Raw genomic sequence first — 27,189 nt, 5'->3', positions numbered from 1 at the left:
CCAATATGAATGGGCAATTGAGCTCACTTTTAGAGCAGAACGTAACCAAATTACTGAATAGCTTAAGATTTAAGAATAAAGTAGGCTTAGGCTTTCCGCGATCAGGACTTTAGGGGTCAATGAGAGCTCAGCAAGTTAAAAAAATCCCCAAAAATCAATGATACAATCAGACGCAATATAGTATTGATTTAACCAACTTGTATATTTATTTTACAGTTGACCCCCACCATTGCAAAAATGCATTGAAAAAACAATTGAACACTGCTAAGCATGAGCTATGACATGTAATTGTAAGCATGTTTTAACCTCTCCTTCTCTTACAAAGACAAAATGCACAAACTTCGCCAGTCATGCAGGTGTCCTAAGCTTTTATACAAGTCTTGCTAGGCCAAGTAGCCCATTGCCTGCTCCTTTTTAGCTCATGTTGGAAGCTGGCTGGAATGTGCCCCAAGACCGCAATGATGAGCTTGTCCTACATTTTTGGTCCACTTTTTACCTGGCGTGTATGTGACGTATTAAGCACATTACTCAAAGGCCTTTGGCTCCAATGGAGCTGTACAGATTCGGTAACGGAATCGGTTAATTCGGCCAAGTCAACCACAAAAATTGGGTCAACCAACATATATGAAAGCAGGCTTGCTATCTTACACGTCAATAACAGCAGTACTGAACTATATTGAGAAACACTATATGTGCAGAGGTGCAGGGTGCCAAAAGTGGGGCTGCGGGAGTGTGGGGTGTAAGGCGCATGGACACGACACACAGCCCAGAGCGTGACAGACAGATGGGAGACCGAGAGGCACGCGAGAGAGCGAGGATGGCGGCAAATTAAAAAGCCGGCTCGGTTAACTGGTACTAAGGTCCGGCCGTGCGCTGTGTATACGCTCGGCGGAGCAATGATTAGTGATGGCCTGTGGGAAAGCCAGACGAGCTGGTCTCCACTTAGCTGAGAGATGATTCCCCTGCGTTGCACTCATGGAGAAAGCGGTCAATGCGGCACATTATCATTTGTTCCACACCAGCTCGAGTGTGTACAGTGGACGTGCAGCACAACGAGTGTGTCAGTAACGTGTCAAAATGTTCGCCGTCTGTCTCGCATTGGCTCATTAAGGGCAATATAGCAGAGGATCACAAAGTGAGTTTTACACCCTAGCATTGGTGCCGAGCATACAAATCAATTGATTTTTAAGCACGCATGGCATTATTTCTCAATGCAACACTAGAATGGAAAGAGGAGTTCAGAACATTCACAGAAAGATTCTCCTGTTCCATCCATTTTCCATACTGCTTATCTTCATTAAGGTGAGTGCCCATTCCTTTGAAGGTATGTCAACAAAAACAAATTCCGTGACAATTCCGTTATTTTTCTCTTGGGCATCGAAGAAAAATTTGTAACATGGCCTGCAGATTCTTTTTGGATCCCTCATAGAAAAAAAATCTGATAAACCAATAACCGGCACATGCATTTAAAATATACAATATGAACAAAAGGTTTTTTTTGGTCCCTTAAAGCTTTAAAGAATAAAAATATGTGTTACATGACATAATATTTGACTAATATTATCTTTCGTTGTAATGTGCTAATGTGAAAAAAAAACAATTGGTATAAGTCAGCAATAAAACTGGCTTATTTTGGCCGATTTTACAAGAGCCATTATCGGCCAATTAAATCGTCCGGCCAATTGATCAGCTGAGCTGCCTCAGAAGCCACGTAAAATTCACTTCTGTCCCTATGCCCCCTTCCCACCTTGTTTGTGAATCACTTGCAATGTGTAATTCATTTCTTTTATCCATTCTTTCAGTTTACACCGGAATTTGGTGAAAGAATATTTAGTGATTATTATTATTTCAAACTCATTTCGGGGATTTTTTTTTCACGGTCAACTAAGGAAATGTATCCAAATGAAAAACAAACAAAAAAAAGCCCCGAAAATGTTTTACATTTGGCCACCTGTTTCTTTTGTATTTATGCATCATTTCTTTATTATATATAAGTATTACATGCCAACCGCTCACCTGTGAGTCCGAATGCGCTTCATACTGTGCAGCTGAGTCAGAGCTCTGATTGAATGTGTACATCAGCCTCAGATCCTCCTCGTGGAGCTCGTGCCCGTCCACCATGATGGAACCTGAAATGCCACCGCAGCATGCAGCATACAGTATGTCAGCTGACTCACAGGACGTACGCATCACCCTCATCATTAGCCAACAGGATTTGTATTGTCTGTAAATTGTTGCAGAAGAAGTGAATCAAAGCATAGTTGATCTCCGTTCACTAAAGCAGTCAACAAAAGAAAATTATTTCCCTTTATGGGCTTGGGATAGTGTCATTCAAAAGCATGTTATGTGCTCCAGAGCCAATTATGAAGCCTGCAATTTGATTTTGAGAGCTGTTTTGCAAGGGATTACATTCTTTTCACTTGCCAAAATATCCGCCGCCTAAGGAACAAATCACAGCAAGAAATATCAATATAAAGTGTTTTTGCTTCATACATATTGTATACACAAGTCCAATAGAATTCAAGCCATTCCGTGACACTGGTTTAGATCCACATTGTTCTAATTAAATCCATAGCACGTGAAGTCACGTGAATTAAATGAACTGCCAATGTAAAACCTTGACTAACACTGCAGGCGGTACAATTACGAGTTGTCATACGTGTGTAAAAAAACATTTTTGAAATTAAGAAAACTTAAAATGACGAGAAAATACTTAGAAAATGAACTAGTGTTATATCGTTACATTAAATGTTAAAGGAAGCAAAACGTTTGTAAGCTTCTCTGTTCCTGAACCGTTCCCGCTTTCAGAGCAATTCCTTTTTTGGAAGCATCTGCAAAAATACGTGTAGGCAAATAATATTTAATTGGTCATCTTGCACTGAGCGGACAGAAGCTTTCTCTTATCGCAGTTTTATTTTCCTGTTCGAGAGTACGTCACTGTTACTCATGTGAAAAAACTCAACTTGTCCAGTTCCGCCTTTCGATGCCCACCAAACCGCATCACAAATGACTGTTTGAACATGCAACTTATGTTTGACTTTCGAGGCGTATTTTTTTCCAGAACATTGTTTGACTTAGGAGGCTCCATTGTATTGCAAGATAATAGTTTTTGCTTTACAACACGGTTAAGTGTATTCATGTGTGAAATGGAGGACTATAAAAATGTTTTTCTTCAGGATTTACACTAGTAAATAAAATGGGAGGCATTTAATACTTGACATACAATAAAACAGTGTGAGGAGAGAGTCAAAACTTCTATTTTTGCTGACTTGGGTGGTGAGGGGGGCGTGCTACACAATTTACTGTCCCTCCACCGTGACAGTGGAAATCAATGAGATTAATCTTGGGACTTTTTTTTTTTTTTTTTTTTTTAGAAACTAGCCATCAGTTTCTGAGTAGCTCACCAAAGGATTTTCGAAAAGTCTTGGCAAAGGCTTTGGAGGGCACCTGCCTAAAAGACAGACAGCTCTTGGTTGTTTCTATTTGGTCGTAGGAGCTCTCATAATGTAAAAATAGTTCCCGATAGAGAATTTTCAATCATTCAGTATAAAGACCTCTTCTACCTTTGGTTTATACTCGCTTTCACTTGTATGGACAAATTCCTGAAAAGGACAAGCTTCCTGGCTGCATCCACACGAGCTGCCAAACAATGTGGCCAAATCAGCTAGCGTCAGGTTTGAAGTTGGCCCGGGGCACCAATTAACCATCTCTGTTCTCGCAAAAAGCCCTGACCACGTGGCTCCTCTTCACTCCTGGATGCCTCAAGGCAAGAAGAGCGCAGGAAATCACTTCCGCTTCTTGTCTAATCCTTCATCTCACCGCTTCGATTTCCTGCTTTTGCTCACAATTCACCTCCTAGGTTACCCCGTCAAAATGGCTGGATCAAAAAGTTAGAGAGCAAGAACAAAAGCAGAAGCGACCAAGTAATCCCTTTTTTCAGGCTTTGCATTAAGCCAGACGACCCTCAGCGGAGTCAGTCAAATCTTTTCAAGGCAAAGGTACATATCTAACGCACATACTATAATACATTGAGTATTTTCTGCAAATTTGATACTTTATACAAAATGTTGTGTGTTCAAATATAAGGGCGTGGTATCTTCCTTGGGACCGTTTCACTGCAATTAAGACGCAAGTGATATACAATGCCAAAACTAAGGGGCCATTTATTGACCCGCACAATATTCCTGTAAGCCTCCTTCAAATATTCAGTGCCTTAAAATGGGCTTTTCCTCACCCAAACGCATCGGTATCAATTAACTGTCACTCTGAGTCACACTTTTCTTCATCTGTCTCCCCTCGCTCTGTCAGCCAGCCTCCTCCCTCACTGCAACCAGACTAGACTTCAAACGTCCAAGTGATTGGCAATGCTAAGTTCCCACAGTCCGGATGACCTGGGCAGCACATTTCCCATGAGACCTTGGGGCTCTCCGTGCCTTCCCCCTCGCCTAATTGGGAGAGACAAATGTTGCTTTGATGGAGAGAGCAGCGGCTTTATTTGGCGTGGTGAGATCAGTAACATGCTTTAATGCTGATTTGGTCATTTCAGGATGAACACTGGTTCGTTATAAAGGTGACTTCATCTTTGTTATGGTCACACTGACCTGAAATATCGAGCTTTATCTCACATTTTATTCCGCAAAATGCACTTCACATATACTGCTCGTCAGTCTGTCTTCCTCTGTGATCTAAATCTGCGCGGCTTTCATTGAAATTAATTAAAGCATTTTTGAATTGTTTTGTCCACTTTTGATCATGCTTGTATGGTGTGAAATAACTTTTTGGATATTAATGGGCTGTCTAATTTTGATGATGCATGCTGCTCTGTTAGTTTCTCATAGTTTGATGCACGTTGGCTGCAACTAATTTCCATTGATGGCAGTGACTTCAAAGTGAATTACCCTTCACAATTGCAAGGGAGACAATAGTTTAAATTAGGTAGAAATAAGAAGCACGATGACGGCTTCAAGTGGTCTCATGTGACTGCTTAAAAAAAGGCATCAATGCAAAGTGACAAGAAAACGGCTGACATGATCATCACCGTCTATTTTACTTCACCAGCTTAAGTGGATTTAATGGCCGTACCTTTCTGCTGGAATGTCTCGAGCTGTTCGCTGCTGAGCTCCTTGATGGCGGCGGTGATGGCTTTGAACGCCCCCTTCAGCCTCTTGCCCAGCACCATGTGGTCCGGCTCGGCCCGCAGTCGGATGCCATACTTGTCTTTGTCCGTCGAGATTGTCAGCTGGCGTACATTGAGCTCCTGGAAGAAAAAAAAAGATAAAACATGAGCAATTCCTAATCTCGGACTCTGCTGCTGTTTTGGTGAGCAACAGAGTTTTCGACTGCCACAAGGGCAAATCAAAGTAGATGATTAGCTGGAATTAATGCAAAGCATAAGATAAACACAAGTGAATTGGACAGCCGTGAAAAAATAAATAAATACAGTCGGCAACTCCAAGGCGCACACCTCAGTAATGAACACACTGCAATAGACAAACGGCAACCCTTGGATAAAAATAGCGAAGTATTATCGTAAAATACAATATACAAATACTGCACTGGTACATTTTGTCCGTGATCGCCTGGATCTCGCTAATACAACACTGAAATTTTGATTGGTCGTTACATTACTGATGTGGGGATAGCGTTCACCTGTGATTCAAATACTGAACCGCAATAGAACTGGCGGATGAGAGCTGGCCATTCTTGAAAACTATTTGCCGAACTCTGCAACCTGTGTGATAGTTCAATGGCTTTCGGTCGTGTCACTCTGTGAACAGCAGGCCAAAGAAGCTGAACTCTAGACTGAAGAAATAAGCATTATGCAACACAGCAATTTCGAACTTAAGTGCTCTGGGAAGCCAGTCTGAGAAAGAAATCAAGAAGTTCACGCTGGAGAGTCATCCTGTCACAGAGTGAGCGCACCGTGAAATCAGGCAGTCACTGAGCTGGCCCATCTTTACGTCCCCAGTGAGTCTGGCAGCCTTTCTCAATTCTATACGTTCTATTCTACCTCGCCTAAAGAGGGAAATACGTGACATATTCATATGTGATTAGGCAAATATTGGTCACACTCCCTGGCGGGTCACGCGGTGCTCCTCTCAATTGTGCTGGAAAGAGGCTGAGACAGACATCCCATACAGATGACGTGCTGATATGCCATTTTTAACTGAATAATAGAGCTACGGTTTGAGCGGGCTCTTTATCTGTGGATTTCATTGAATACCGTGGCCAATAGAGAGCTAAAAAGATGGGAGGTCATGCACCGCTACGACATGCTGAGCTTATTCTCATTCTACAGAAAAGACGATTTATTGAAGACATGTTCGCGGCTGCCTAAGCGCTCAGGGGTGAGAAACGCGATGCTGTTCTCAGCAGCAAAGAGGTCGACAGGAGCAAGCAAACCTGACCCTGTCCCTTTCCTCTCGTCAACAGGACAAGAGAATATGGACCCAGCAAAACATCATGCTGTTCTCCCTCCGCTTTATGTTCCTCTTAACAGGTTGTAACTGGCAAAGTAATTTCCTTGTGGTTTTTTTTCCCATACATGGTCGATAAATTTGATTCAGATTCTGATTAAATTGGGTGTTCCTTATATTTTTCCCATAAGAGCTCCTAATATTTTCCTAGTATTTGGGGAACTGTGGGAGATGTTCATGTGCCATTACTCACTGAATACTGAAATATGGCTTACATGTATTTGTGCCTTTTACACAATGAAAGGATCGACTTACTTCCAGGATATATTTCTGGAGAGACTGGATGTCTTTCAGAGCCTCCGGATCCTGATGAATGACGACCACCTCCTTCAGAGGATACTGAGACACACGACAGTCACTGCAGTCAATCAAATGTTCGTAGCACAGTAGTCATACAGCGTTACACGGAGCGTTGGCGCTGCATGGGACAAAATGGAGGATTTACCTTCACTGGCAGGGTCTTTCTGTCACGGATGACCCGCCCCAGCTCGATCACCGACTGCATCTGAGAGACGGCGTTCTCGATGCGCTTGTCAATCAAATTTTCCCTGTGAAAAGGCAACGTGGATGACTTCAGCACCTCCACCATCTGAGCGATGCACCCTTCACAGCTTTTGTCGACAAATGGCCACTTGACTCGGACGATCGCGAGATCGGTTTGTTTTAGGACTACGTCGCGAACGCGTGCGTTTCATTCGAGTATGTTTGACAGAAAGAGGCTTTTCCTTATAAAGGGTGACGTATTCTCAATGTAATCAAGAGCAAAAGCGACACAAAGCAAATTTCGTTTGATGGTTACAGCATATCTTCCCAACATTTTGCACAAGGGATTCAAAAAGAAGAGGAAAAAGTCGATCCAAACAGCACAGGCCTAACCTAAGACTATTTGCATATTTTTCAACACAAACTAATTTTTAAGTAAACTGTAGCCAATAAAAATAGCTATAAAATTGAGAGTAACGAAAATTTAACAGACTGGGTAGATGTTTGCAGAGGTCGCTTTGTGACACTATTCAGTTGGGTCATAACAGTGTTGTGAAGTTCCAAAGGTCCTAAAAGTATAAAATGACTGCATCAAAGTTGTAACAATTTCTTTTATCTGCCCTTTACACAGAACCACGGAGGAGTTGAACCGACGAGTCGACGCATCGACTTTACCACTGCACAATGATGCTTATAGCTTCCAGTTGATTAATCGCCAGCCGTGCCATGTTTTGGCACTAACACGGCCACCTCACTGAAATTAACTGCAAAAGAGCGGCGGAATCTCAATCGTGGAAATACTTTGCCAAAAATTAGACCAGTAAGACTTGCACAAAAGTCTCTTCTCAAATTTATCAAGAGCACAAGTGCTATGAACGCCCATCTGACTAGCTGACTAAGAGTCTCTCTCAACATTAATCACCGATCTCACACTGACACCTTCATGATGTGAAACAGTAGGACCTTATAAAACTCTTACAACAATTCACAAAACACGACTGCGGGTTCGATACATGCACTGTAAAATCCCATCACTATGGTTTGAATTGCAAGCGTGATTTATGCCCAGAATAAAATTTTGACTTGCCAAAGAGTCTTTGAAAGGTTTGAATATAACCAACTTGAAGATCTGAGTTAGACCCTTGTGAATGTCGTCAGCTCAAAATGCATAATGAACTTGTATTGCTACGATTAAAAACACTAATCTGTTTATAGTGGACTGGTGAAAAACACATTTTTCTCTGCAATTGTAGTTGTCTTCTTTTTGCAATTAAATAGCTTATTTGAATTAAAAACATCCCATTGAGTAGAATAATAATTTGTTTCTCAGAGCAAGTGATCATGTTCTCGGGTCAATTTGACCGGTGCACTTACAATACAATACATGCTGATTTACATAGCGCTTAATATTATCTAACCCATTTGTCAGAAAATGAAACACATTGCAACAAAGAGTTTTATGTCATTACTAAGAGCATTGCAAACCATTCTAATGAATATTTAGTGGTGGGGAGATGCTGGCTTTGACTGGCAGTGTAAAACAAGTTTGATTTTTGCCTGATACTTTAGTATGTGGTGGAGTGATCTTGAGAGGACCGTCAAAGTTCGCCATTGCAGTTCTCAAGAGATTTTCATTTTGTGTAATGAAGGGATTTCCCACACCTGAGTTGGGGAAGCATGAGATAATGGATGCTGCCGGTGTCCTTCTCCTCCAGAGCGGCGAGGTCGACGAGGTTACGCAGGTTTTGGTACATCATCTCGGTGATGAAGGGTGTGAATGGAGCCTGGAAAGGAGAAAAAGAAGAGCAACTGTAGTGAAAATGAGAGGAAAGCCATTTAATTCAGTGGAACTGCGGGTTCATTTGCATTTCCCAATGCAGAGGGCCAGAAGTCAAAAGGAGCTTTAAGCATTTCTTTTTTGGGAGAGAGCGCGAAAAAAAGAAGCAAATCCAATACATTTCATTCCAGAGATTTTATGAGCAAAAGTTCAAACAGAGTTGTGCCAGTAGTGAATTTCAGTTATGCAAATGAATTCATAAAGCTCACAAATGATCTGTATTGATCTAGGCAAGGCGATCTGCCTCTGATTGCTCAAGTGTTATGATTCATCGCCTTGAAAACACATTGCACCAAAGCCCCTTCCATACTCGTACAATTAGTCTGTCAACCCCCCCCCCCCCATAAAATTTTCGCTTACTCTTATCCAGTCACGCTTTAACACAAGCTGTTATGACTCACCATCAGCCTGCACATGGAGAAGAGAACACTGAAGAGGGTTTCCAGCGCCCACAGACAGTCCTCTGTACCACTCTCGCCCTACAAAGTTCATACACATCAATACATTGCCTCACCCCATGGAGCGGTGAATAGGAGAGAAGTGCACAAACACCCTCCAACTCCACCAATGCTGACAAAATTGCTCACTCATACACACACACCACATAACAAACAAAAAAATACTACTAATTACATGGCATTTTGTCTTTCTTTGATGATTATGAAGAAAAAAACTCATCTATTACACTAAGCATCCCCGACGTGTGTATGACATCATGGATTCAATGCATTTACATTCGCTGCAATGAAATAACGTTGCTTTGGGTTACGAGTGTTTTGAGGTACAAGCGCGGCCGCAGAACAAATTCAACTTGTATAACAAGGCACCACTTTATTCATAATTTCATATGCACCATTGATTGAAACAGCAAAGCGTGGAGAGTCTGTCATGGAAAAGCACCAGTTCAGTAATCAATGAATGGAACCAGTTACCGATAAACACTGGATGTAGTCTCTTCATTAGAGTCCGTTTATACATTCAGGATGTGTGAGGACGAACGGCTTGATATTTTTTTTGGGGGGGGGCGGACTTGATCCATACAGTTGCTTTAACCCAACTGGCCCACTGGTGATCGAGTAAATATGATGACACCATGACCTGGATGACTTGAGAATATCCGCAGGCATTCCAACAGGGGTTGTCATTATGTTGTTGTTATTTTGTTGCTTTTTATCTGCTTTTTCCCCGCCGGGTGTGATTGTTTTTGATCATTAAGTGCTCTCTATGCCTTTCACGGCTGAAACCTTATATTGTTGAGTGGAATTCCAAAGAAATACATGACATTTGCCCAAAATGAATAGGCAAAAGGAGGAGTTTGTTCTTGATTTCTTGCAAGAATCTGCTGCACAGAACTGGCTTGTGTCTTTTCACTCTGGAAATTGTCAAAACCGTCAAAATTCCTCAAGATATCAAAATGGCAAACTGAGCATCCGAAACATTTGGAATCAGTCGGCCCTTTGACTTCACTGGTCACCTCACCTTCAGACGGCGTCTGTTGGTACGGACGTACCAGTTGGTGAGCATGTCCACAAACTTGACCAGGCGAGGCACCACGGTGTACAGGCGGTACCCTGCATGGCAGATAACAGTTAGCACTCTCACACTCAAAGAGGACAGACGAGTACACACAGTACGTAGTAAGATAAACAGTAATCAAAGTGTCTGCGTCTGTCAACTCACCATCCATTTCGGCCTTAAAGAACTGGATGAGGGACTGCGTGAACGACTGGATCCATTTGTCCATGATGTTGTCACTCTGCTTCACGGTGTTCTCGTTATACAGGAACTCAATGCCGTCCTCCTGGGTGCGAACACGCGCAGAAGCAATGGCACATTTAAACACAACAGGAACTATGCAGCACTCACGGGTCACAAAAATCAAAATGCAATGTGATGCAATTACTTTGTGTGTGAAAAGAACAGCTTATGGGCCAATACCTAATTGGATCTTCACGATAAAGAGCTTGCAGAATATTAATGCATTTTTGTTCCCCTGGCAGAGGGTGGCTTATTTTTTAAACCACAATGTTAAATACGCACCCAAATCATCATTTCCAGATAAACAACACCACAGATACTAATTACTTTACCTTTCTACAAGATTATTTCATTCTATTAATCAAAGCTAATTACTGTTCTGTACCAATGAGCAGTGAATTTATTAGGCTGAGATTGTAACGCCATCAAACAGGTCTTGTGTTTTTAAAACCAGCGATTGGAGGCTGTCAAGAATGACTTGCGTGAGTGTTTGGAGAGACGTGGCATTTTGTGATGTTCATTAAGAGCAGGTACCTTCTGTAACCTTTGCACATTCTGCACCAAGAAGCGATAGGCATTGTACCACGGCAGGAAGACATCCTTCAACACATCTCGAACGCCCTCTTCTTTGAAACGCAGGTTTTCCGCTCTCACCACAGGGGAGTTGATGAGATACAGTCTGCAGTTAGACAGAGACAATAAAAATCTCGGTGGGCATGCATTGAGGCAGTTTGTATTGCGCTTGCATAAAAAAAAAAAGTAATGAATGAAACGGGCTATTTTATGGCTTCTTCAATCAACATCGATTTGAGCGGACCACCATACACTTAATATCGACTTGCTTTCTAGTACCATAAAATTGAAAATGCTAATCACGTTGTATTGTGCCCAAAAGAGTGAAAGAAGTGATAAAACGGTAATTCTTACAACTCTAGTTTTGCTACAAATATAATGACATTTGTGAAACGAGCCATTGGCGTGTAATGACAGTTTTGCGTCAGCTGCCTAAACGGGCTGCTACAGATATCCGTGATGACTTAAAACTGCGAAGGTGTTTGGCTGTCTGCCTGTCAGAAGCATTCATGACGAGTTATTTTGGTACTATAAACTTGTGAAGTGTGCAAAAGTTTCACCAAATCTCACTCATTAAATGCGCATGATTGGAGACAGCACACAATGGTGCAATACAAGTACTGACATTTTGGAGTTTCAAAGGAAATACACACTATTACGGAGATAAGTTGAGAAAGGGCAAAAACCGAAGCAGACCGGGAAAAACAAAAGTTATTTGATGAAACAAGTTACTTTGGTGATACATCTTGAATTTTCATACACTTAATGAGTATCCTTGCAGCTATCGCTGAAATTGCTCTCCACCCTGTACTGCCCCTTTACAAAACCTGCTGTTTCTCTTCAATGGCGACTGTGGCAGTGGATAATTGCAGAATAAATATTAACGACTGTGCTTTTTCATCAGTGGAAGTTGTCGAGCTCAATAAGTCCACCCTGTCACAGTGAAATATCATTTGATATGAAAACATTTCACAAATTGGAAATATATTTGTCGAACAGTGCACCGTGAGCTTGCTAACTGAATCATGTTACATACAGTGTGCCAATGAAATGTTTGCATTAGAAAACAACCGCGCCGTCAGCGAGTTGAAATATTTTCCAATTCGCATGCCCATTATCTAACATGGCATCTGCTTAATACAATGAATATGGAAAATCTGCAAATGAGGACATGTCAAGGCATCCTACGGTGATATTTATTCAATTAGAGCATACACTTTAAGTGTTGCAGTTACAAATTATTTTCTTCATGATTCCATGACTTTTCGGCCCAACTGTTTCAATTTTAACATTCCAAATGTAAATAGACTAACGATAGACTACACTAAAAAGACGATATGAACAGAAGAGCAAGAGTCATACGCTTTGCATGTCACAAAAAAATCTATGCATGCATCAATAAATAGTCCTGATACAACAAGTGCCTAACTGAACTCCCCATCATGTCATGTTTCAGTGAATTACATGTAACGTATGTTTTTGTTTCTTGTTTTTCCGAATGGCAAGATGATACATACGCCCCGCGAGCATTTGCACAGTAAATATTTGTGCGGATGCAGGAAGGCATTTGGCTTCAAGTCTCAAGACTTTATACGTCAAATTCAACTCTTGATGTTTGACAGCTCAACGCATGCGTGCCCTTAGGATTAAGCATGTACAGTTCTCAGTTCCTATGTGGCTACATTTCCATAATGTATATAAGTATCATCATTAGTAATCATGCACAGATGCCACACACACAACTTCTTGCCCGATGTTGTAAAAATATGTTCCTGTGCGCCGCAATGGTCCACATAGCTGCTGCAATATAAAACTGGAATTATCCCATTGGGAGACCCACGCAGCCCGAGTCTATTTTACTGTATTCTAGAGAGAAACAAACAGTTATATTTCTCTCTGCAACTCACTTTTCGCCCTGTGTATGTGAACATATGGTGCAACTGTGTGGTGCTTTATTCATTAGGCCATATGCCACGGTGCTTCTACTGCTCAGGGCAAAAGAGGAATGTGCATGTGAGTATGCATGTGCCGTTCTGCGTGAGCGTGCGTGCGTGTGTACATTATGTAGGACTGTGACAGTTCGGTGTAGCTCGTGATTCTTTCAAAACCACGCCAGGTCATAACATAAGGTAGGTTAGCATACATATACACATACGCATACACATACGCATATAAGCACACGCACGCACAGCCACCGGCACGCAGCTATTCATGCTTCAGAAAAGCACAATCACACTTGCTCACATTCAAGCGCAAGAGCTGACCTGAGGGCATCGGCGCCATAGCTCTGCACTATGAGGTTCGGATCCGGGTAGTTCTTCTTGCGCTTGCTCATCTTCTGTCCATCGCTGCGGGCGTGGAAGAGGGGTAAAGGCGTTAATATGCACACACGTACAACGTACACAAGCACACATGAGTAAAAATACATCTAAGTAACCGCGCACTTGGGTTTTCAAAATAGCGGAGTACTTCCAGGTCAGCAGGCCTGTGAGCACGTTGCTGCGTTAAGCGCTCGGCGCTGAGGAAGGAGGAAGGGTTGGAAGAGAAGAGACCTAATTGATGAGCACCACTAAGGGACTAAATGTCGTAGCGCACAAAGCGTCATGATCTGAAGCAGCAGCAGGTGAACAGGCAGGTGAAAGGACGGGGGACGTACAAGTATATAAGAATGCTGGCAAGAAAATGAAAAGAGGCGAGGGGGAATCTTTCACAAGATTGAATACTAACCTAGCAAGTACCAAGCCATTCACAATGACATTCTTGAAGGGTGGTTTACCAAACAAGGCTGTCGAGAGCACCAGTAGGGTGTAGAACCTAAAGAGGGACACAGAAAAGAAGCTTTAAAAGGAACATTATATACTATTTCTCCACAAATTAAATAGTTAACACTCTGTAAACAGACAGAGTTAGGGGAGGGAGGGTCCCGTTTAATGCAAATGAGCCACCGCTGACCATGTCCACTTTTCTGGGATATGACAAAGTTTTTTACGGCCTATGGTGACTGTGCAATTGACTGCTCCCGAGGAGCATTTTATGGTATTTGTGGTCTTATCAGAAGTGAATCAAAGTTGTGCAGCTGTACTTTGGTTTTGGATTTGATATGCTCCAAGTTTAGAGAAGAAAAGAAAAATTCTGCTGTGAGTGGGGATTATTTAAATCAAAACGACACGGACGTCAAACTAGTGCCAAATTCTGAATGGCTTTCTTAATGATGCAATTTCTTGACATTAGCAATCCATTAAAAAAAAAAACACACACACACACATTTGATGATGTAATTTCACAGTTGATGAATAAGCAGAGAGATCCAAATATTTGCTGGGATTATCCATCTATTAATGCTCTACTCTCCTGCCTCCAATGAATGTGTTTGCTCATCAGTCTCCAAGATTCCATTTGCATTTCCCTCCCGTCCACTTACCACCCTCTGGTCTGGTCGATGCCCTCAGCAATGAAGTCCGCTGGGAACGTGTCCTCAAATTCCTTCCTGTTTTCGAAGGGGTAGTGGACCTGGGCGTAGGGCATGCTGCCACTCTCAAACCAGCAGTCGAACACCTCAGTGATCCTGCGCAGGGCACCTTTGCCACAGCGCGAGGGGATGGTCAGATGGTCAATGCTGGGGTGGGCGTGAGAGCAAAAGGCGTGAAATTACAACAGAGCTCACTTTTTAGGCGGTTCAAAGAAAGAGTTAGTTTTGATTGCAGCACATAGTCAGTCCTGTGCCAATGTGAGGTTTTAGGCTTGACCACTCACCTCTCCCGATGCAGGTCGGTTACTTTGGTTCCGGTAAGTTCCTCCAGTTCGGCAATGGAGCCGACACACACCACCTGATCAACACACACAGTGAAATTTGAGTAAGGCAGCATAAAAGCTCACATTTGATTGAGTCTGCGAGAGCATTATTAGTTGAACAATGCAATAACTGTTGTTAGCAGTGGTTCAGACCTGCAGTGCTACTATGAGCAGGTATATGTCACACGACCCAGTTAACATACACAACAACAAACACATTCTGAAATCAATACCTCTATTAGTCAATTCAGATCTAATTTGTCAAGACCAAATTTTTGATGGAGCCCGTGTTGGCGTACTTAATGTTGAGTTTGGTGAGACAGGGTAGGTCATGCAGTGGATGTAGAATTTGACCAGCCTTGAGTTGAAAACGGGTAAATTCACTTTAAGAGTCAGCCTCGGTTAACACACCTTCAGAGCAACTTCATAAAATACTGTCCGCAGAGAGCCAGCCTCGGGGCTCTGCTCTAGTTTTAGCAGCACAAGGTAGGTAACATGGCCCAGATAGATGCTAATCCTGATCCGACACAAAGAAGGTATCATAAGACTGAAAACACAATATTCACACCGGGCCGAGAACTGACAAAAACTAAAAGAATGGCTACTGGGGGATGAAATCATACTGGCAACCACAAAGAGACAATTTTTGCGTGTGCGAGTTTGCTGTTGCCGGGGATGGTTAAGACTGTGACAGGCACCACAGAGTGCTCTGGAAACAGTCACATCGCTATTTCCAGCAAGGAGGTCGCGAGCTGTCTCTCTTTCAGCCCAGGGACCAGCACTTCTTCCAACTTAAAAAAAAAAAGCTTTATTAAGTTCACTTGACTTCACCATCAGCTTGATTTTGACTGTGATCAGTGGCAGTCCTAGCTTGAATGGCACCCGACGCAAGAGAACCACGTCATGAACTGAATAGATCTGGCTGCTCAATACAGTCCAAAGTTGAAAGCCCCAAAGGTGGTAACATTTGAAGTTCAATCAGAAATGTTCCGGAAAAAATATATTCCAGAAAAGTCAAACAAAATACGAGTGTTCCAACAGAATACGTTGAGGCACCTGCAAAAAAGTGAGTAATTCTATTTTTACTTTAATCAGTGGTTAACTTCAGCACAAACCGGGCACACACCAATTTCCTTGAAATGATTTCCTATGGGATAAATCGTTTTGAAATTGGTCAGCCAGCATCACACAATGGACTGCGTTCAACTGTGGAGGCTTCTTTGCATCCATTTTCTGTATAGTGCAATTTATTATTTTCTCCATCTTCCATCATCATCTTTGCTCTCTTGCTTTCCATTCCATTGCTGTTTGCATTGTATTCCTTCGAAGTTGCCCTCACCAATACGATGTGAAACCTGAATGCATTAAGTTTCTTGTTTATATAAATTAATTATGCATGATTTTAATTTATGGAGGTACTTTGTAATGGTGCCCGGAGGGGAAGTGGACACCATGTAATAAGTATTCACGCTACACATGGGAAACAGTGGTCATTACAATAGCTACGGTAACCATCATAATGCATATCATCCATGATAAACACTCATACCAAGGCTGACCAATAAATTAATCAAAATGACTAATTGTAGAACAATAATGCAAGTTACTGGTTTCAACTGTGGAAAGCTTTTCAATCGAGACTTGTCATGCTGAGCAACTGCTGATTTTTGTGAGATATGTCGGCATCTGTGGTGTTCTCCTCACCTCCTCATAGTCGTCGCTGACCCACATGGGGATCGGCGTGCCCCAGTATCGGTTCCTGGAAATGGCCCAGTCGCGCGCATCTCTCAGCCAGTTGCCGAAGCGCTTCTCGCGCACAAAATCGGGAACCCTACAAAAGAGGTATGATATTGTGAGTGTTGCTGTTGGGGTTTTTTTTGTTTTTGTTTTTGTTTTTAATACAAAACGGGATTATGATCACTGTAGTAGGTACAATTTATAACCGGTTGTTCCTTGCAAGCCATTTTCGGATGTAGAACTAAAAGCATGCATCAATGAAGTGATGGAAACGATTTTTCAAGGCAGACAAAAAGAGGAAATGACAGCTAAAGTGCAGCAATTCCTCTTTTCACTGACACTCCAAATGATTGTAAAATAGAGACAGCATTTAAGTTTTGTTCATAATTTTGTTGTTTAGGATATTACGGTCATACAATGCTGTCACGTGTGTTCTCGCTGGTTTCACTTTTTGTGGCCCCTTGGGATTTTTAAGTACCCCTGGTATATAATGTAGCGCAGAAAAGCAAAATGGGTCTCTTTTGCATACTTTCTCCTCATTGGTTACTTGTCTTATGCTCTTCTCTGTGCCGCGGCGGTGTTGCTCGGGAGTGCAAACTGTGATTGAGGTGGTGGTGGAGGGTTAGGAGGAGGAGGAGGAGGGCAGATAAATCGTCTTCCGCGTCCACCTACTAAGCAATGAGTTCATCAATTCCCATTTGTATCAGGCATTTCTATTTAGGCCCCTAATATATCATTTAATGATTTTTCTTTTGGCTGCTGCTGCTGACCAAGTCCCCGTACTCCCCCCCTCCCCCCTCTTCCCTTTTCTCTTGCTACGTGTAGGATGTTAAGTGTGCAGTCTTGTCTTTGAAGGCTCAGAAGCTCTCGTGAGACAGGGGACTCAAGAGGTTACCAAAACAGAGAAGAGTATTTACAATTTAAATGCAGATTTCTCCGGCATTTACTAAAACACATCCACCACGGAACACGGCAGCGAATGAGAAGGGAATGTGGAGGTTTGAGTTATCAGTTATTATATGATTCAGGTTTAAAATGATACTTAGTTTATGGCTCCAAAAATCTGAACATGTTAAGATTTGCGTTAGCAAAATGTGTTCATTTTGACAACACATCCAATCCTCATGCCTCAAATTCTTTGTGTGCTCGAATGTTTGAGATTCAGTCAACTGCATCTCTGCTGGTTATTTGCCAAATGATGCTCTCCAATTTGCCCCAACAACTCCAGGTGCCTCGACTATCTCACTGGAGTCAAGGCATTTCACTCCAAACAATAAGTACGCATGTCATTACATGACGCCGGATGGCTGTAGAGTGCAGACCCATCGTGATTTTATTGTTTTGGGGGGGCACCGCTTTGGCTTAACAGGAAGGAATGGGGGAGAGTGGACTAAATAGGACAAACAGATTGATCTGCTTCATCTATTTGTCATTATGTCCAGTTGTGGTAGGCAAGATAGCCAAGCAACCGTCCACTGAAGAGATGAACTCTTCTCCGAGTACTCGTTAAGTTGCTCGCTGATTTACCCAGAAGAAGGTCCTAATAGATACTTAGCCTTCGCCAGACCGCTGCGCCAATACGCGAAAGCGAGACAAGCCGAACAAATGACTGTGGGGATATGATAACAAGCACTTTGCTTGCTGAAGGGCTTTTTATTTTTTAGCCTCTGATCAACGAACACGAACGTGATATGAAAGCACACGGAACCCAGAGAGGATTTTCCTTTTTATGACGATGCTGATGAGCCGGCAACGCTCCCTGACAGACAATCTTGGCGGAATTAAAAATCTTCACGGGAGCAGAAGTGGTGCGTCTAATCAAAAAGCGCCCTTTCAATTATTTAACAGGCACTGGAGGAAAGTTTTAATTAGAAAGTTGCATAATAGCGCATGTTTGAAGGCCGAAAGCGTGTCAGCTAAATCCGGCATTATGGAAATTGTATTATCAACATACCGTTCTACTGTATATGGTTGAGGTAATACGTATTGTATTTCACACCTTTTCGAATTGCAGCTCTATATCAACTTAGAGTTCGATGAGGAAATAATGGACACAATCAAATAGTCATTTGCATGAGCATTTGTTTCGCTCGCACTGCTTTCCTTTCCTGTCTGTCAACTTCTTCGCTTCCGTGGGAGTCAAGACTCACAAATGCACACTCACACGTCCACAGTGCTCTTTTTGTATGATTTCATTGCTTTTATTTTTACATATGAAATATATAGATTGTATAAACCACAAGTGGGGGTGATTAAAAAAATGCAACCAACTTAAGTACGACTTGTATCAGAACTTCTAAAAATGCTCACTGCCTCAGCATCTCAAGTGACAAGAGTTCAGAAAGTAGCAAAATAGGCAACAACTGATATATTGGTAATATACAACCTTTTTTTTCAATAGCTGGCCACATTGGCCATGCAAAGCAGAAAATGATGGGGTCTCGGTTGAAATGTTTCATTTCGTGCATCACTACCAAAAACACATTTTTTATGTACTACATAAAAATATCAATAATGATCTGCTGTTTTTTAGAGCATATTAAAAGTCACATCATATAAAATGCAAGTGGAGACGGTTATTTGCTGTGAAATTAAGTGTACCAGGATTACGCCACAGGAAATGAATTTATCCTTTACAGTAGTGTGCGTCAATCTCGCCCTTTCGGTGTGTGTGTGTCTTCACCTTCCTAGTGGCTAGTCATTCATCTCAGTTTGACAGTCCCATTACCAGCCGCTCAGAAAAGAGCACTGGGAGCACCTGGGGTATTACCACTTGGCTGGTGAGCCTTCATATCGACATTTAGTTCGACTCCACATTCCGCTATCGCAATTATCATCATGTACAATTATCATTTCATTTATTTTACTGTATGTACTGTATGAAAATAGATTTATACGCAAGAATTTTGATGTCCATCATCTGGGCATGCGTATTCAGCAAACATTGGGTGATGAGTACGCCATTCAAATCAAGTCTTACCAGTAACATTGTCCATTGTTGTCCAGAAGCTTCTGCACCATGTGCTCCACACGGACAAACCAACTGGGCACAGCTTTGTAGATCAAGGGGGTGTCTGATCTGCAGGCAAATTTACCCGTTACAATCAAAGAAATGACTCACATTAGCGACAGATATATAGGTCGAATCATATCATGTCATGATATAAAAGAGAACATTGGTTATATTTTTACACATTCATTTCTTCTAATCAAACGAAATACAGTACCGTTACTTAAATATATTCCACAATTCAGATGGTGAGGGATTAATAAATAAAGACTTTCATCTCTGAGTTTGCATCTACTAGTGGCTTGACATCCGTGAATATGATGAGCTTAATTAACCCAATTGCTGCTCTGAGAGTAGTTAATGAATTGAAGTTCTGCTAATGTGGGACCCTGAAAGGTTATTACCGTTCTTGCACACTGACTTTGAATTGATTCTGAACAGAGACCGCAAACAATTATTGACCCTGTGGTCCATTTGAAAACCGTTAATTGACAAACTCTGCTGCGACTTCACAGGAGGTCTAGCGGTTTGCTGCCACAAAATAATAATAATAATAATTAAAAAAAGGTAGTATTTAATGTGTGACCTGTAATTCCCATTATCGGCAGTCAGTAATCACAAGAGGCTATCATCACAGTATGCAATCTGGCCATGGCTCACCTCCAGCAGAACGGGTAGCTATGTTTGAAAGAACTGGAGTTGACAAGGCGACCCTTCTCCTTCAGCAACTTGATGATGTTCTTGTCGGCATCCTACACCAGGCAAAATACGACATAGTTAAAAAATACACGCAGTAATAAAAAAAAAGTGACAAACATGGACGAAATACATGAAACAGGAGCAATGCAATTCCAATCTAAATGTTTGTTTCGAACAAGTGTTGGTTGCCGATCCAGCATTTACAGCGTCCATTTTTATTTATTTATTTGTACAAAGATAACCAGAAATGCAATGTATTCCACGAGCCATCATTCTCCCGACAGGGTACAATAATGGGTAATTCTGAAATGAACAAAAATGCCATATGCAGCAAATAGGCATCTATAATGTTTTTTGGGTTTTTTTTTTTTTTGGCAATCAACATCAAGATTGTGGGGTATTGGTCAAGGCATTTCCTATACCAAGTGAAAGATTAGAGAGAGAGAAAGAGAGGTCAAGTGTGGTGTTGTCAAGTGTGCACGCTATCATCTGAACCTCAATGGGCACAAAATAAGCATCCGATTAGGCGGTTTCTCAGGCAGCAAGTCTGGTGTGCTTAAGTTCACTAAGTGTGAGCACTACATCAATAAAAGACCAGTTTTGAAAATGGCAAGAAAAAAAACCCATCATGAAAACACAAATCGGGTAGTTTTTTAAGTAATTGTTTTCTGGTTGTTTTTCGATTGCTGGTGAATGCACATGTATGTTCAGTTCATCTTAGTTAATTGAGTATCCCCACATCATCTTTTCAGAATAGCTCAAATAGACAACAAATGAAAAATGAACAATATACTTGAAGGCGCATTTTCACAGTGGAAAGGCATCATTAGTCCTAAATGGGAATGCATTTTCAAGTCATAAACAAAGCAACAGCGGGGAGAAGAAATAGTCAACGGCTCAGATCAAAACATGGAAAAAATAAATGGAATTAAACCAGCTGTCAATACTGTTAAGGGGTTTATTGTCAAAGAGCTAATCTAGAAGGGCTAACGGGTCACTCACTTTGACGTACTGTCCCGCAAAATCGGTGACCTCTGAAGTGAAGCAGCCGGAGGCATCCACGGGGCAGATCGGAGCCTGGTCCCTCTGAATGATGCTGTATTCAGTGCACACCCGGTAATCGTCCTACATGGGGAAATTGGACCCACATTCAAGCATTGATTAATGCTAATTCATCTCTTTTATACCGTTAGCCGCTATAAAATATCCGAAAAGTCATGGTGTTCACACGGCACACATTTGCTCCGGCGCTGCACCAATGTATTTTGCTGCGATATATTTTGCACCACAGCAAATTGTGTGGAGCGTTCACACATACAAAGCCGCTGAGCATGTCAGCACCGGCACAGCGTTGGTGCAGCCCCACTTGCGTTCACACGGCAGTTTCTGCAGCGGAGCAAAACGACAAAAACAAATGAGCTGTCGTGTTGGTTCTTTTTAAAACGTATACTCAACTCGAGCGACTACTGTACAGGCACGTCCTTCTCCTTCTCGGTCTCCGTGCCTTCTGCTCGAGAGTGACCGCCCCCGAAAACGTAAATCAACGATGACTTCAATGACACTCAGAAAAGCAAACACGTAATGCGCCAAACAGAAAATCAAGAGAGGAAATCACAAAATAAATTATATGGGCGCCGGGGGGTTGTGAACACACAACAAAGGAACAAACTACACAAACAACTCCAAGATAGTCCAGTCTCCTACAAAAGGAAAGATGTTACCAGCCAAGTCTTGTGTCGTTATTAAACAAACACATGACAGAAGTCCGACAGAACACGAAAGCAACGCATTCTCGCCGTACGTACTCTTCACAAGCATTTGCTCTGGAGCAAATTTAACCCAGTTGCGTTCACACGTGCAAATTTACATCAGTGCTGCTTCGCAAACGAGCATTTACTCCGGAGCAAATTTTTAAACCACCTCCCTGAGGTGGTTCAAATTTGGTCCGGTGTAAGCCGTTTTCCGGGGCTACGCCGGAGCTAATTTGCACATGTGAACGCTCTACTGGGGCAGCCCCGGCGTATCACCGGACCAAATCTTGCCGTGTGAACACCCCTATGGAGTGTAGCACAAAACTGTGTTGTCATAAATGTAAGATGTTCTCCCTGGTCACAGCATTACCTTAAGAGTCATCATTTTCATGATGTGATTCCCCCCAACTATCTCCATGACATAGATTAAAAATAAGTAATTACCCAACCACTTTGGCAGGCTGTCTCACAAGCATAAAGGCACCTAATAACTCCATACTAAATAGTGTGTTTCCAAAGCCAGAAACAAAACATTGCCGCTGCTGCTGCTGCTGCTCTGTGACAGCTCAGCGCCAAGGAGCTGATTGCTCTCCAACTGTTAATGCATTCTGTATTCAAACAGCCTGTCAAGTGGCACAAGATGGATGGCCAATGGGGCCGTTTGGCATCTCAGCACCAGGACATTAGCGTAGAAAAAAATGGAAATGCGCTTTCTAAGGTAAAAGAAATGCATTGATCTGCCATCTCTAAAATATGTGCAGTGAAGCATGATTACAATACTTCACACTCAAGGTCTGAAAGATGAACGACTGGGTGTGGCGGCAACTCAAGGCAACAAAAAATGGTTCCCGTCAAGCCTCGGAATCCTTAGCCCTCTTGACAAGATCGTATTACTCGCTTAGCTATCACCCAATACCTCTGATCGCAGAGCAACATTGACTTTATTTTCCCCGATAGAAATCCTAAATATTCTACACAAATGAGATGCACAAATATGCATATTTCTTGTGATTTGTCACTATTGATGCAAACATAATGAACAGGTAGTTGCCCAAAGCCTATTTTGGATCAATAAAGACATTCCAAGATGGATTTGCAGTGGAAATGGGACACCTTAAAGGTCAACAATTTGGAGGATTAAGAAAACAAGTGATTCCACCTTACATGGGAATCAATGTGGGGAAATATTAATAAAGTGTTACATCCAGGATGCCCCTGTCCTGGTTGCTCAGTACAAGAATGGCTAATTACAAAAGTAAATGAAATGCAGAGACTTCCATTCATTTTTAAGACCGTACAATTTTTCAAATGTCACTTGAAGCGTGACTTTTATGAACAACAGAACAAATTATTTCAATCATATTTTCGAGATGATGGTGAATTCAAAACAGATCAGAATAATGGATTGTGTTCTTCTCTATAGACAAAGATGGACAACTCCACATCTGTACTTACAGCTCCAAAGTAAGGTGCCTGATGGACCACTCCTGTGCCCTCTTCCTCCTTGACATAGTTATCCGTCACCACCTGGAATGCTCCTTTCTCGCCGCACTGAGATGAAATGGTGCAGAAATGGACACAGAAAGGACATAAACATAGAAATAATAAATGGCAATATGTGGTTGACCATTAAAAAATGTAAACATTAAAAAAAAGTTTTCATTTTGTAGCGAACACATAAAAGTAGGAGTTTACTAACCGAGTTTACTGACCTTGGCAAAGTAATTGAAAAGAGGCTTGTACTTTTTTCCACTCAGCATTTTGCCAGGAAATCTGGAAAGGGAAGGAACACACTTCAAAGTCACGTGTCAGCGAGAGCACAGGGGAAACAAAAGTTTTCAGAAAACAATTTAGGTGAAGCTGGAGAACTCCCATCCAAGAAACGCATCCGTTATCCATCTTCTATAGCGCTTGTTCTCATTATAGGGTGTCAGGTGAGCCGGAGCATCATCCCGACGGGGCAGGGCACACCTTGGACAGCTCGCCAGCCACATAGCAGAGCACATGGTGTTGACAATTGTTCATGTATGTGTGTGTGTGTGTGTGTGTGTATGTTTTATATATACATATACTGTATATTTTATGCACACACATACTGTATACTGTATACTGTGTGTGTGTATGTATATATATATATATATATATATATATATATACACACACACACACACACACACACAGACACACGCACACACGCATCAAAGACAGCTGAGATAGGCTCCAGCACGCCCGCGACCCTTGTGATGACAAGCGGGTTTGAAAATGGGTGGATGGATGTTGTGCTGTTGTGTGAGGTAGCTCAGTGGGACTTGTGCTTAATTATCAACCGGTACATCTAAGGAGGTCACATGACTCACTCTTTTGCATGTTTGAAATGTGGCTCTTTGAGCACTCACTTGTCCAGGAGAGTGTACTCGCTCTCCAACTTAAACAGCGCACCCAGACGGGCTTCCATCATGATGAACGTCTTGTTAGTGGTGTTATCTAAGGGGGGAAAAAATGTAAAGGCAAACTTAGACAAAACTGTAACTGTGTTGCAGGTGAATTTGGACTACAGTATTCACATGCAAGCCTCTTGGTGTGACTCAAGAAAATGAAAAAGTGTTCTCCCAAGTAAGAATTTAACCAAAATGCTCTGGAAAAATATGCCTCAAGTCCAAAAAACAAACAATGTCACCAGAGGTTGTTGCTTTTTCTTTAGTTTGTTTGTTTTTTTTATGCCACCATGACTTGATGGCAAAGATGAAATGTGTGATGGAAATGAGCATTGGACATTGGGAATCGTGGACAACATTCAGCTTGACGTTATTCATACAGCACTTACAACAAGCACAGCTGCAACATAAAACATAAACGTGAATAATTAAAATACAACCACAAATAACTTAATAAAATGATCTTTTCTAATTCAAATTTACAAGCGCCCTTTTACAATGGCATTTACGATAGAGGAGAGTTTGATTGCCTCTTGTTGCACTTGTTGTGCGAGGCTATCGATCAGAGGCACACGATTGAAACGATTTGGGGTGAAGTTTTTTGCTGTTTTAGCAGGTCGTAGCCTCGAAGATGAGTGGTGAGGTCACATGGTGACGAATTCGCAAAGCGCTGAAATTTTGAGCAGCGGCAAAATTTTTAACTGTACAGCTAATGCATTTGACCAGTATCAGAAACGGTATTAGACAATCTCACTCGTGGAGGATCAGAATCGGCAGCATACAATCCTGCATGGAACACCACTACTTAAAACATTCCATAGTTAACAAAATGCTAAATAAACGTTTTTTATACAATCCTGCATGGAACACCACTACTTAAAACATTCCATAGTTAACAAAATGCTAAATAAACCTTTTTCATTTGGCTCACTTGATATGGAGAAATGCATTTTGAAATTATAACAACTTGGGAATCGACCACTGTTACAGATCATGGATTGCGTTCAAATTGGAGGTTTTTACTATCTGTATATCATGACAAAGTTGTATGTCACAAAAAACATACAAAAAACAGAAGGGAGAAGCAAGACAAATAATAATTGATCATTCGGCAAATAGCGTGACACAGGACGCTTAGCGGCCATTCCAAATCAATTCTTCCTCATTAGTGTCTTCTAAGCTGTTTACATTTGCGATACGTGACTGATGATTTTTCTCATGCTCTGCTTAATTTTTGAAAGCTGGAACAAATGGCCCTGACAAGAGTGATTCATGTTTATTGATCCGTGTTTCATGTGTGATAAAAAGCAACCGTGTGATGCTCATCTCCGCATAACTGCTAACTCGACGGGGGACTCTGACTGGGGTGTTGTATCCAGCTTGGTAACAACGGGGCCACAGCCGCAAAAAGTCAAGGTCAGGTAAGGACATAATGGCCGTGCTGTGCGACTGCTCAACTGGCTACAGAGCTGTTGGAGGCATTGCAATTCAGGGAATCAGAACAGTCCCAAAACACCAAATTTGCAGTTAAAAGGTGCATGGAGAAGAGATAGTAACAGCGTGGTAAAAGAACACGTTTGATTGTGTCGTCGGTGTGACAGATGATTGCGAGGATTGGACTTGCAGGGGCTGACAGAAGCCCGAGAGAGTAGCGAGACGTCAAACACGAGTGACATCATGTTAAAAACAGGTGGTGGGTGAAGGCAAACGGGCAGAAAATGTTGGACGGAGATGAAGCGAGGAGGATGAGGGATAAAAAGAGACTGAATTGATGCAAAGAAGAAAAAAAAATCATTGGTATTCCAAGGCGGTCTCCCATGCAGCACAGGCGGTGCAGTTACTGAGTAATTTGCTCAGTGATTCAACAGTGCCCCCTGCTGTTTGCCACTGGCTATGATGGGACTCATCAAGTTCGACCTATTTTACCGGCCACAACATGAGCTACAAACGCACAATCTAGCAGGATCCAATGTAAGTCTGTGAAACATACTGCCTTGGAAAAACAACGTTCATGATAAGATTGTGATTTTATTGTAAAAATGAAAACTCTTGCTCATAATAATCAAGCCATGGGTGAAACAACAATTTGAATTATAAGTCGATATTTTGTGCCAAGACTCTTACCTTGGACCTTGACATAAGTCATTTCAGGGTTGACACACAGGGCCAGGTTGCTGGGCAGTGTCCACGGGGTGGTGGTCCACGCAATAAGAGAGACATTTTCATCATCGAGCAGCGGGAAATTGACGATGACTGATGGATCTTGAACATCCTGGAACCAGCCATGATGGAAAAGTATGTGTTTTTGTTTTTTTTGTTAACTCTGTTGTGAACTACTGTCCTGTCAAAGATGTGATGGTTGTGCAGACCTTGTAGTTCTGGTGCGATTCAAAGTTGGAGAGTGGTGTGTTGCACGCAGTGGAAAAAGGCATGACCTTGACACCACGATACACCAGACCTTTGTCGTACAGCTGCTTGAACACCCACCTGAAAGCAAAATTTTTTTTTGGAAAAAGCATTAGAAATGCGGGAGACACAAGAGAAACGAAAGTGAGTGTAGGAACATTAATATGCTCATCACAGCATATCATAGAAGGTTCTGGATACCATGCAAATACAGTAGTGGGTAGTGGGTTCA

General features: G+C 42.0%; 1 protein-coding gene across 1 annotated transcript in view; it reads right to left on the bottom strand.

The window, feature by feature from the left end:
* The window catches only part of iars1 (isoleucyl-tRNA synthetase 1), a 36,225-nt gene that overhangs the window by 6,406 nt on the left and 2,630 nt on the right, over positions 1 to 27,189 (bottom strand). Inside the window, exons 6-27 of the mRNA XM_052075526.1 lie at positions 26,921 to 27,038; positions 26,676 to 26,823; positions 24,513 to 24,600; positions 23,829 to 23,889; positions 23,572 to 23,667; positions 21,368 to 21,490; positions 20,327 to 20,418; positions 19,637 to 19,735; positions 16,624 to 16,750; positions 14,881 to 14,954; positions 14,549 to 14,743; positions 13,855 to 13,941; positions 13,392 to 13,475; positions 11,089 to 11,233; positions 10,477 to 10,597; positions 10,276 to 10,367; positions 9,198 to 9,275; positions 8,622 to 8,743; positions 6,922 to 7,024; positions 6,732 to 6,815; positions 5,083 to 5,257; positions 2,017 to 2,129 (exon numbers count right to left, since the gene is read on the bottom strand). Coding sequence (XP_051931486.1) covers positions 2,017 to 2,129; positions 5,083 to 5,257; positions 6,732 to 6,815; positions 6,922 to 7,024; positions 8,622 to 8,743; positions 9,198 to 9,275; positions 10,276 to 10,367; positions 10,477 to 10,597; positions 11,089 to 11,233; positions 13,392 to 13,475; positions 13,855 to 13,941; positions 14,549 to 14,743; positions 14,881 to 14,954; positions 16,624 to 16,750; positions 19,637 to 19,735; positions 20,327 to 20,418; positions 21,368 to 21,490; positions 23,572 to 23,667; positions 23,829 to 23,889; positions 24,513 to 24,600; positions 26,676 to 26,823; positions 26,921 to 27,038 — 2,425 coding nt within the window. The remainder of the gene's footprint in view (positions 1 to 2,016; positions 2,130 to 5,082; positions 5,258 to 6,731; positions 6,816 to 6,921; positions 7,025 to 8,621; positions 8,744 to 9,197; positions 9,276 to 10,275; positions 10,368 to 10,476; positions 10,598 to 11,088; positions 11,234 to 13,391; positions 13,476 to 13,854; positions 13,942 to 14,548; positions 14,744 to 14,880; positions 14,955 to 16,623; positions 16,751 to 19,636; positions 19,736 to 20,326; positions 20,419 to 21,367; positions 21,491 to 23,571; positions 23,668 to 23,828; positions 23,890 to 24,512; positions 24,601 to 26,675; positions 26,824 to 26,920; positions 27,039 to 27,189) is intronic.

Source organism: Hippocampus zosterae, chromosome 9, assembly GCF_025434085.1.
Source record: "Hippocampus zosterae strain Florida chromosome 9, ASM2543408v3, whole genome shotgun sequence".
In the NCBI taxonomy this organism is placed as follows: Eukaryota; Metazoa; Chordata; class Actinopteri; order Syngnathiformes; family Syngnathidae; genus Hippocampus; species Hippocampus zosterae.
Note: the sequence above shows the minus strand (reverse complement) of the source record. Positions and strands in the feature narration are given on the sequence as shown.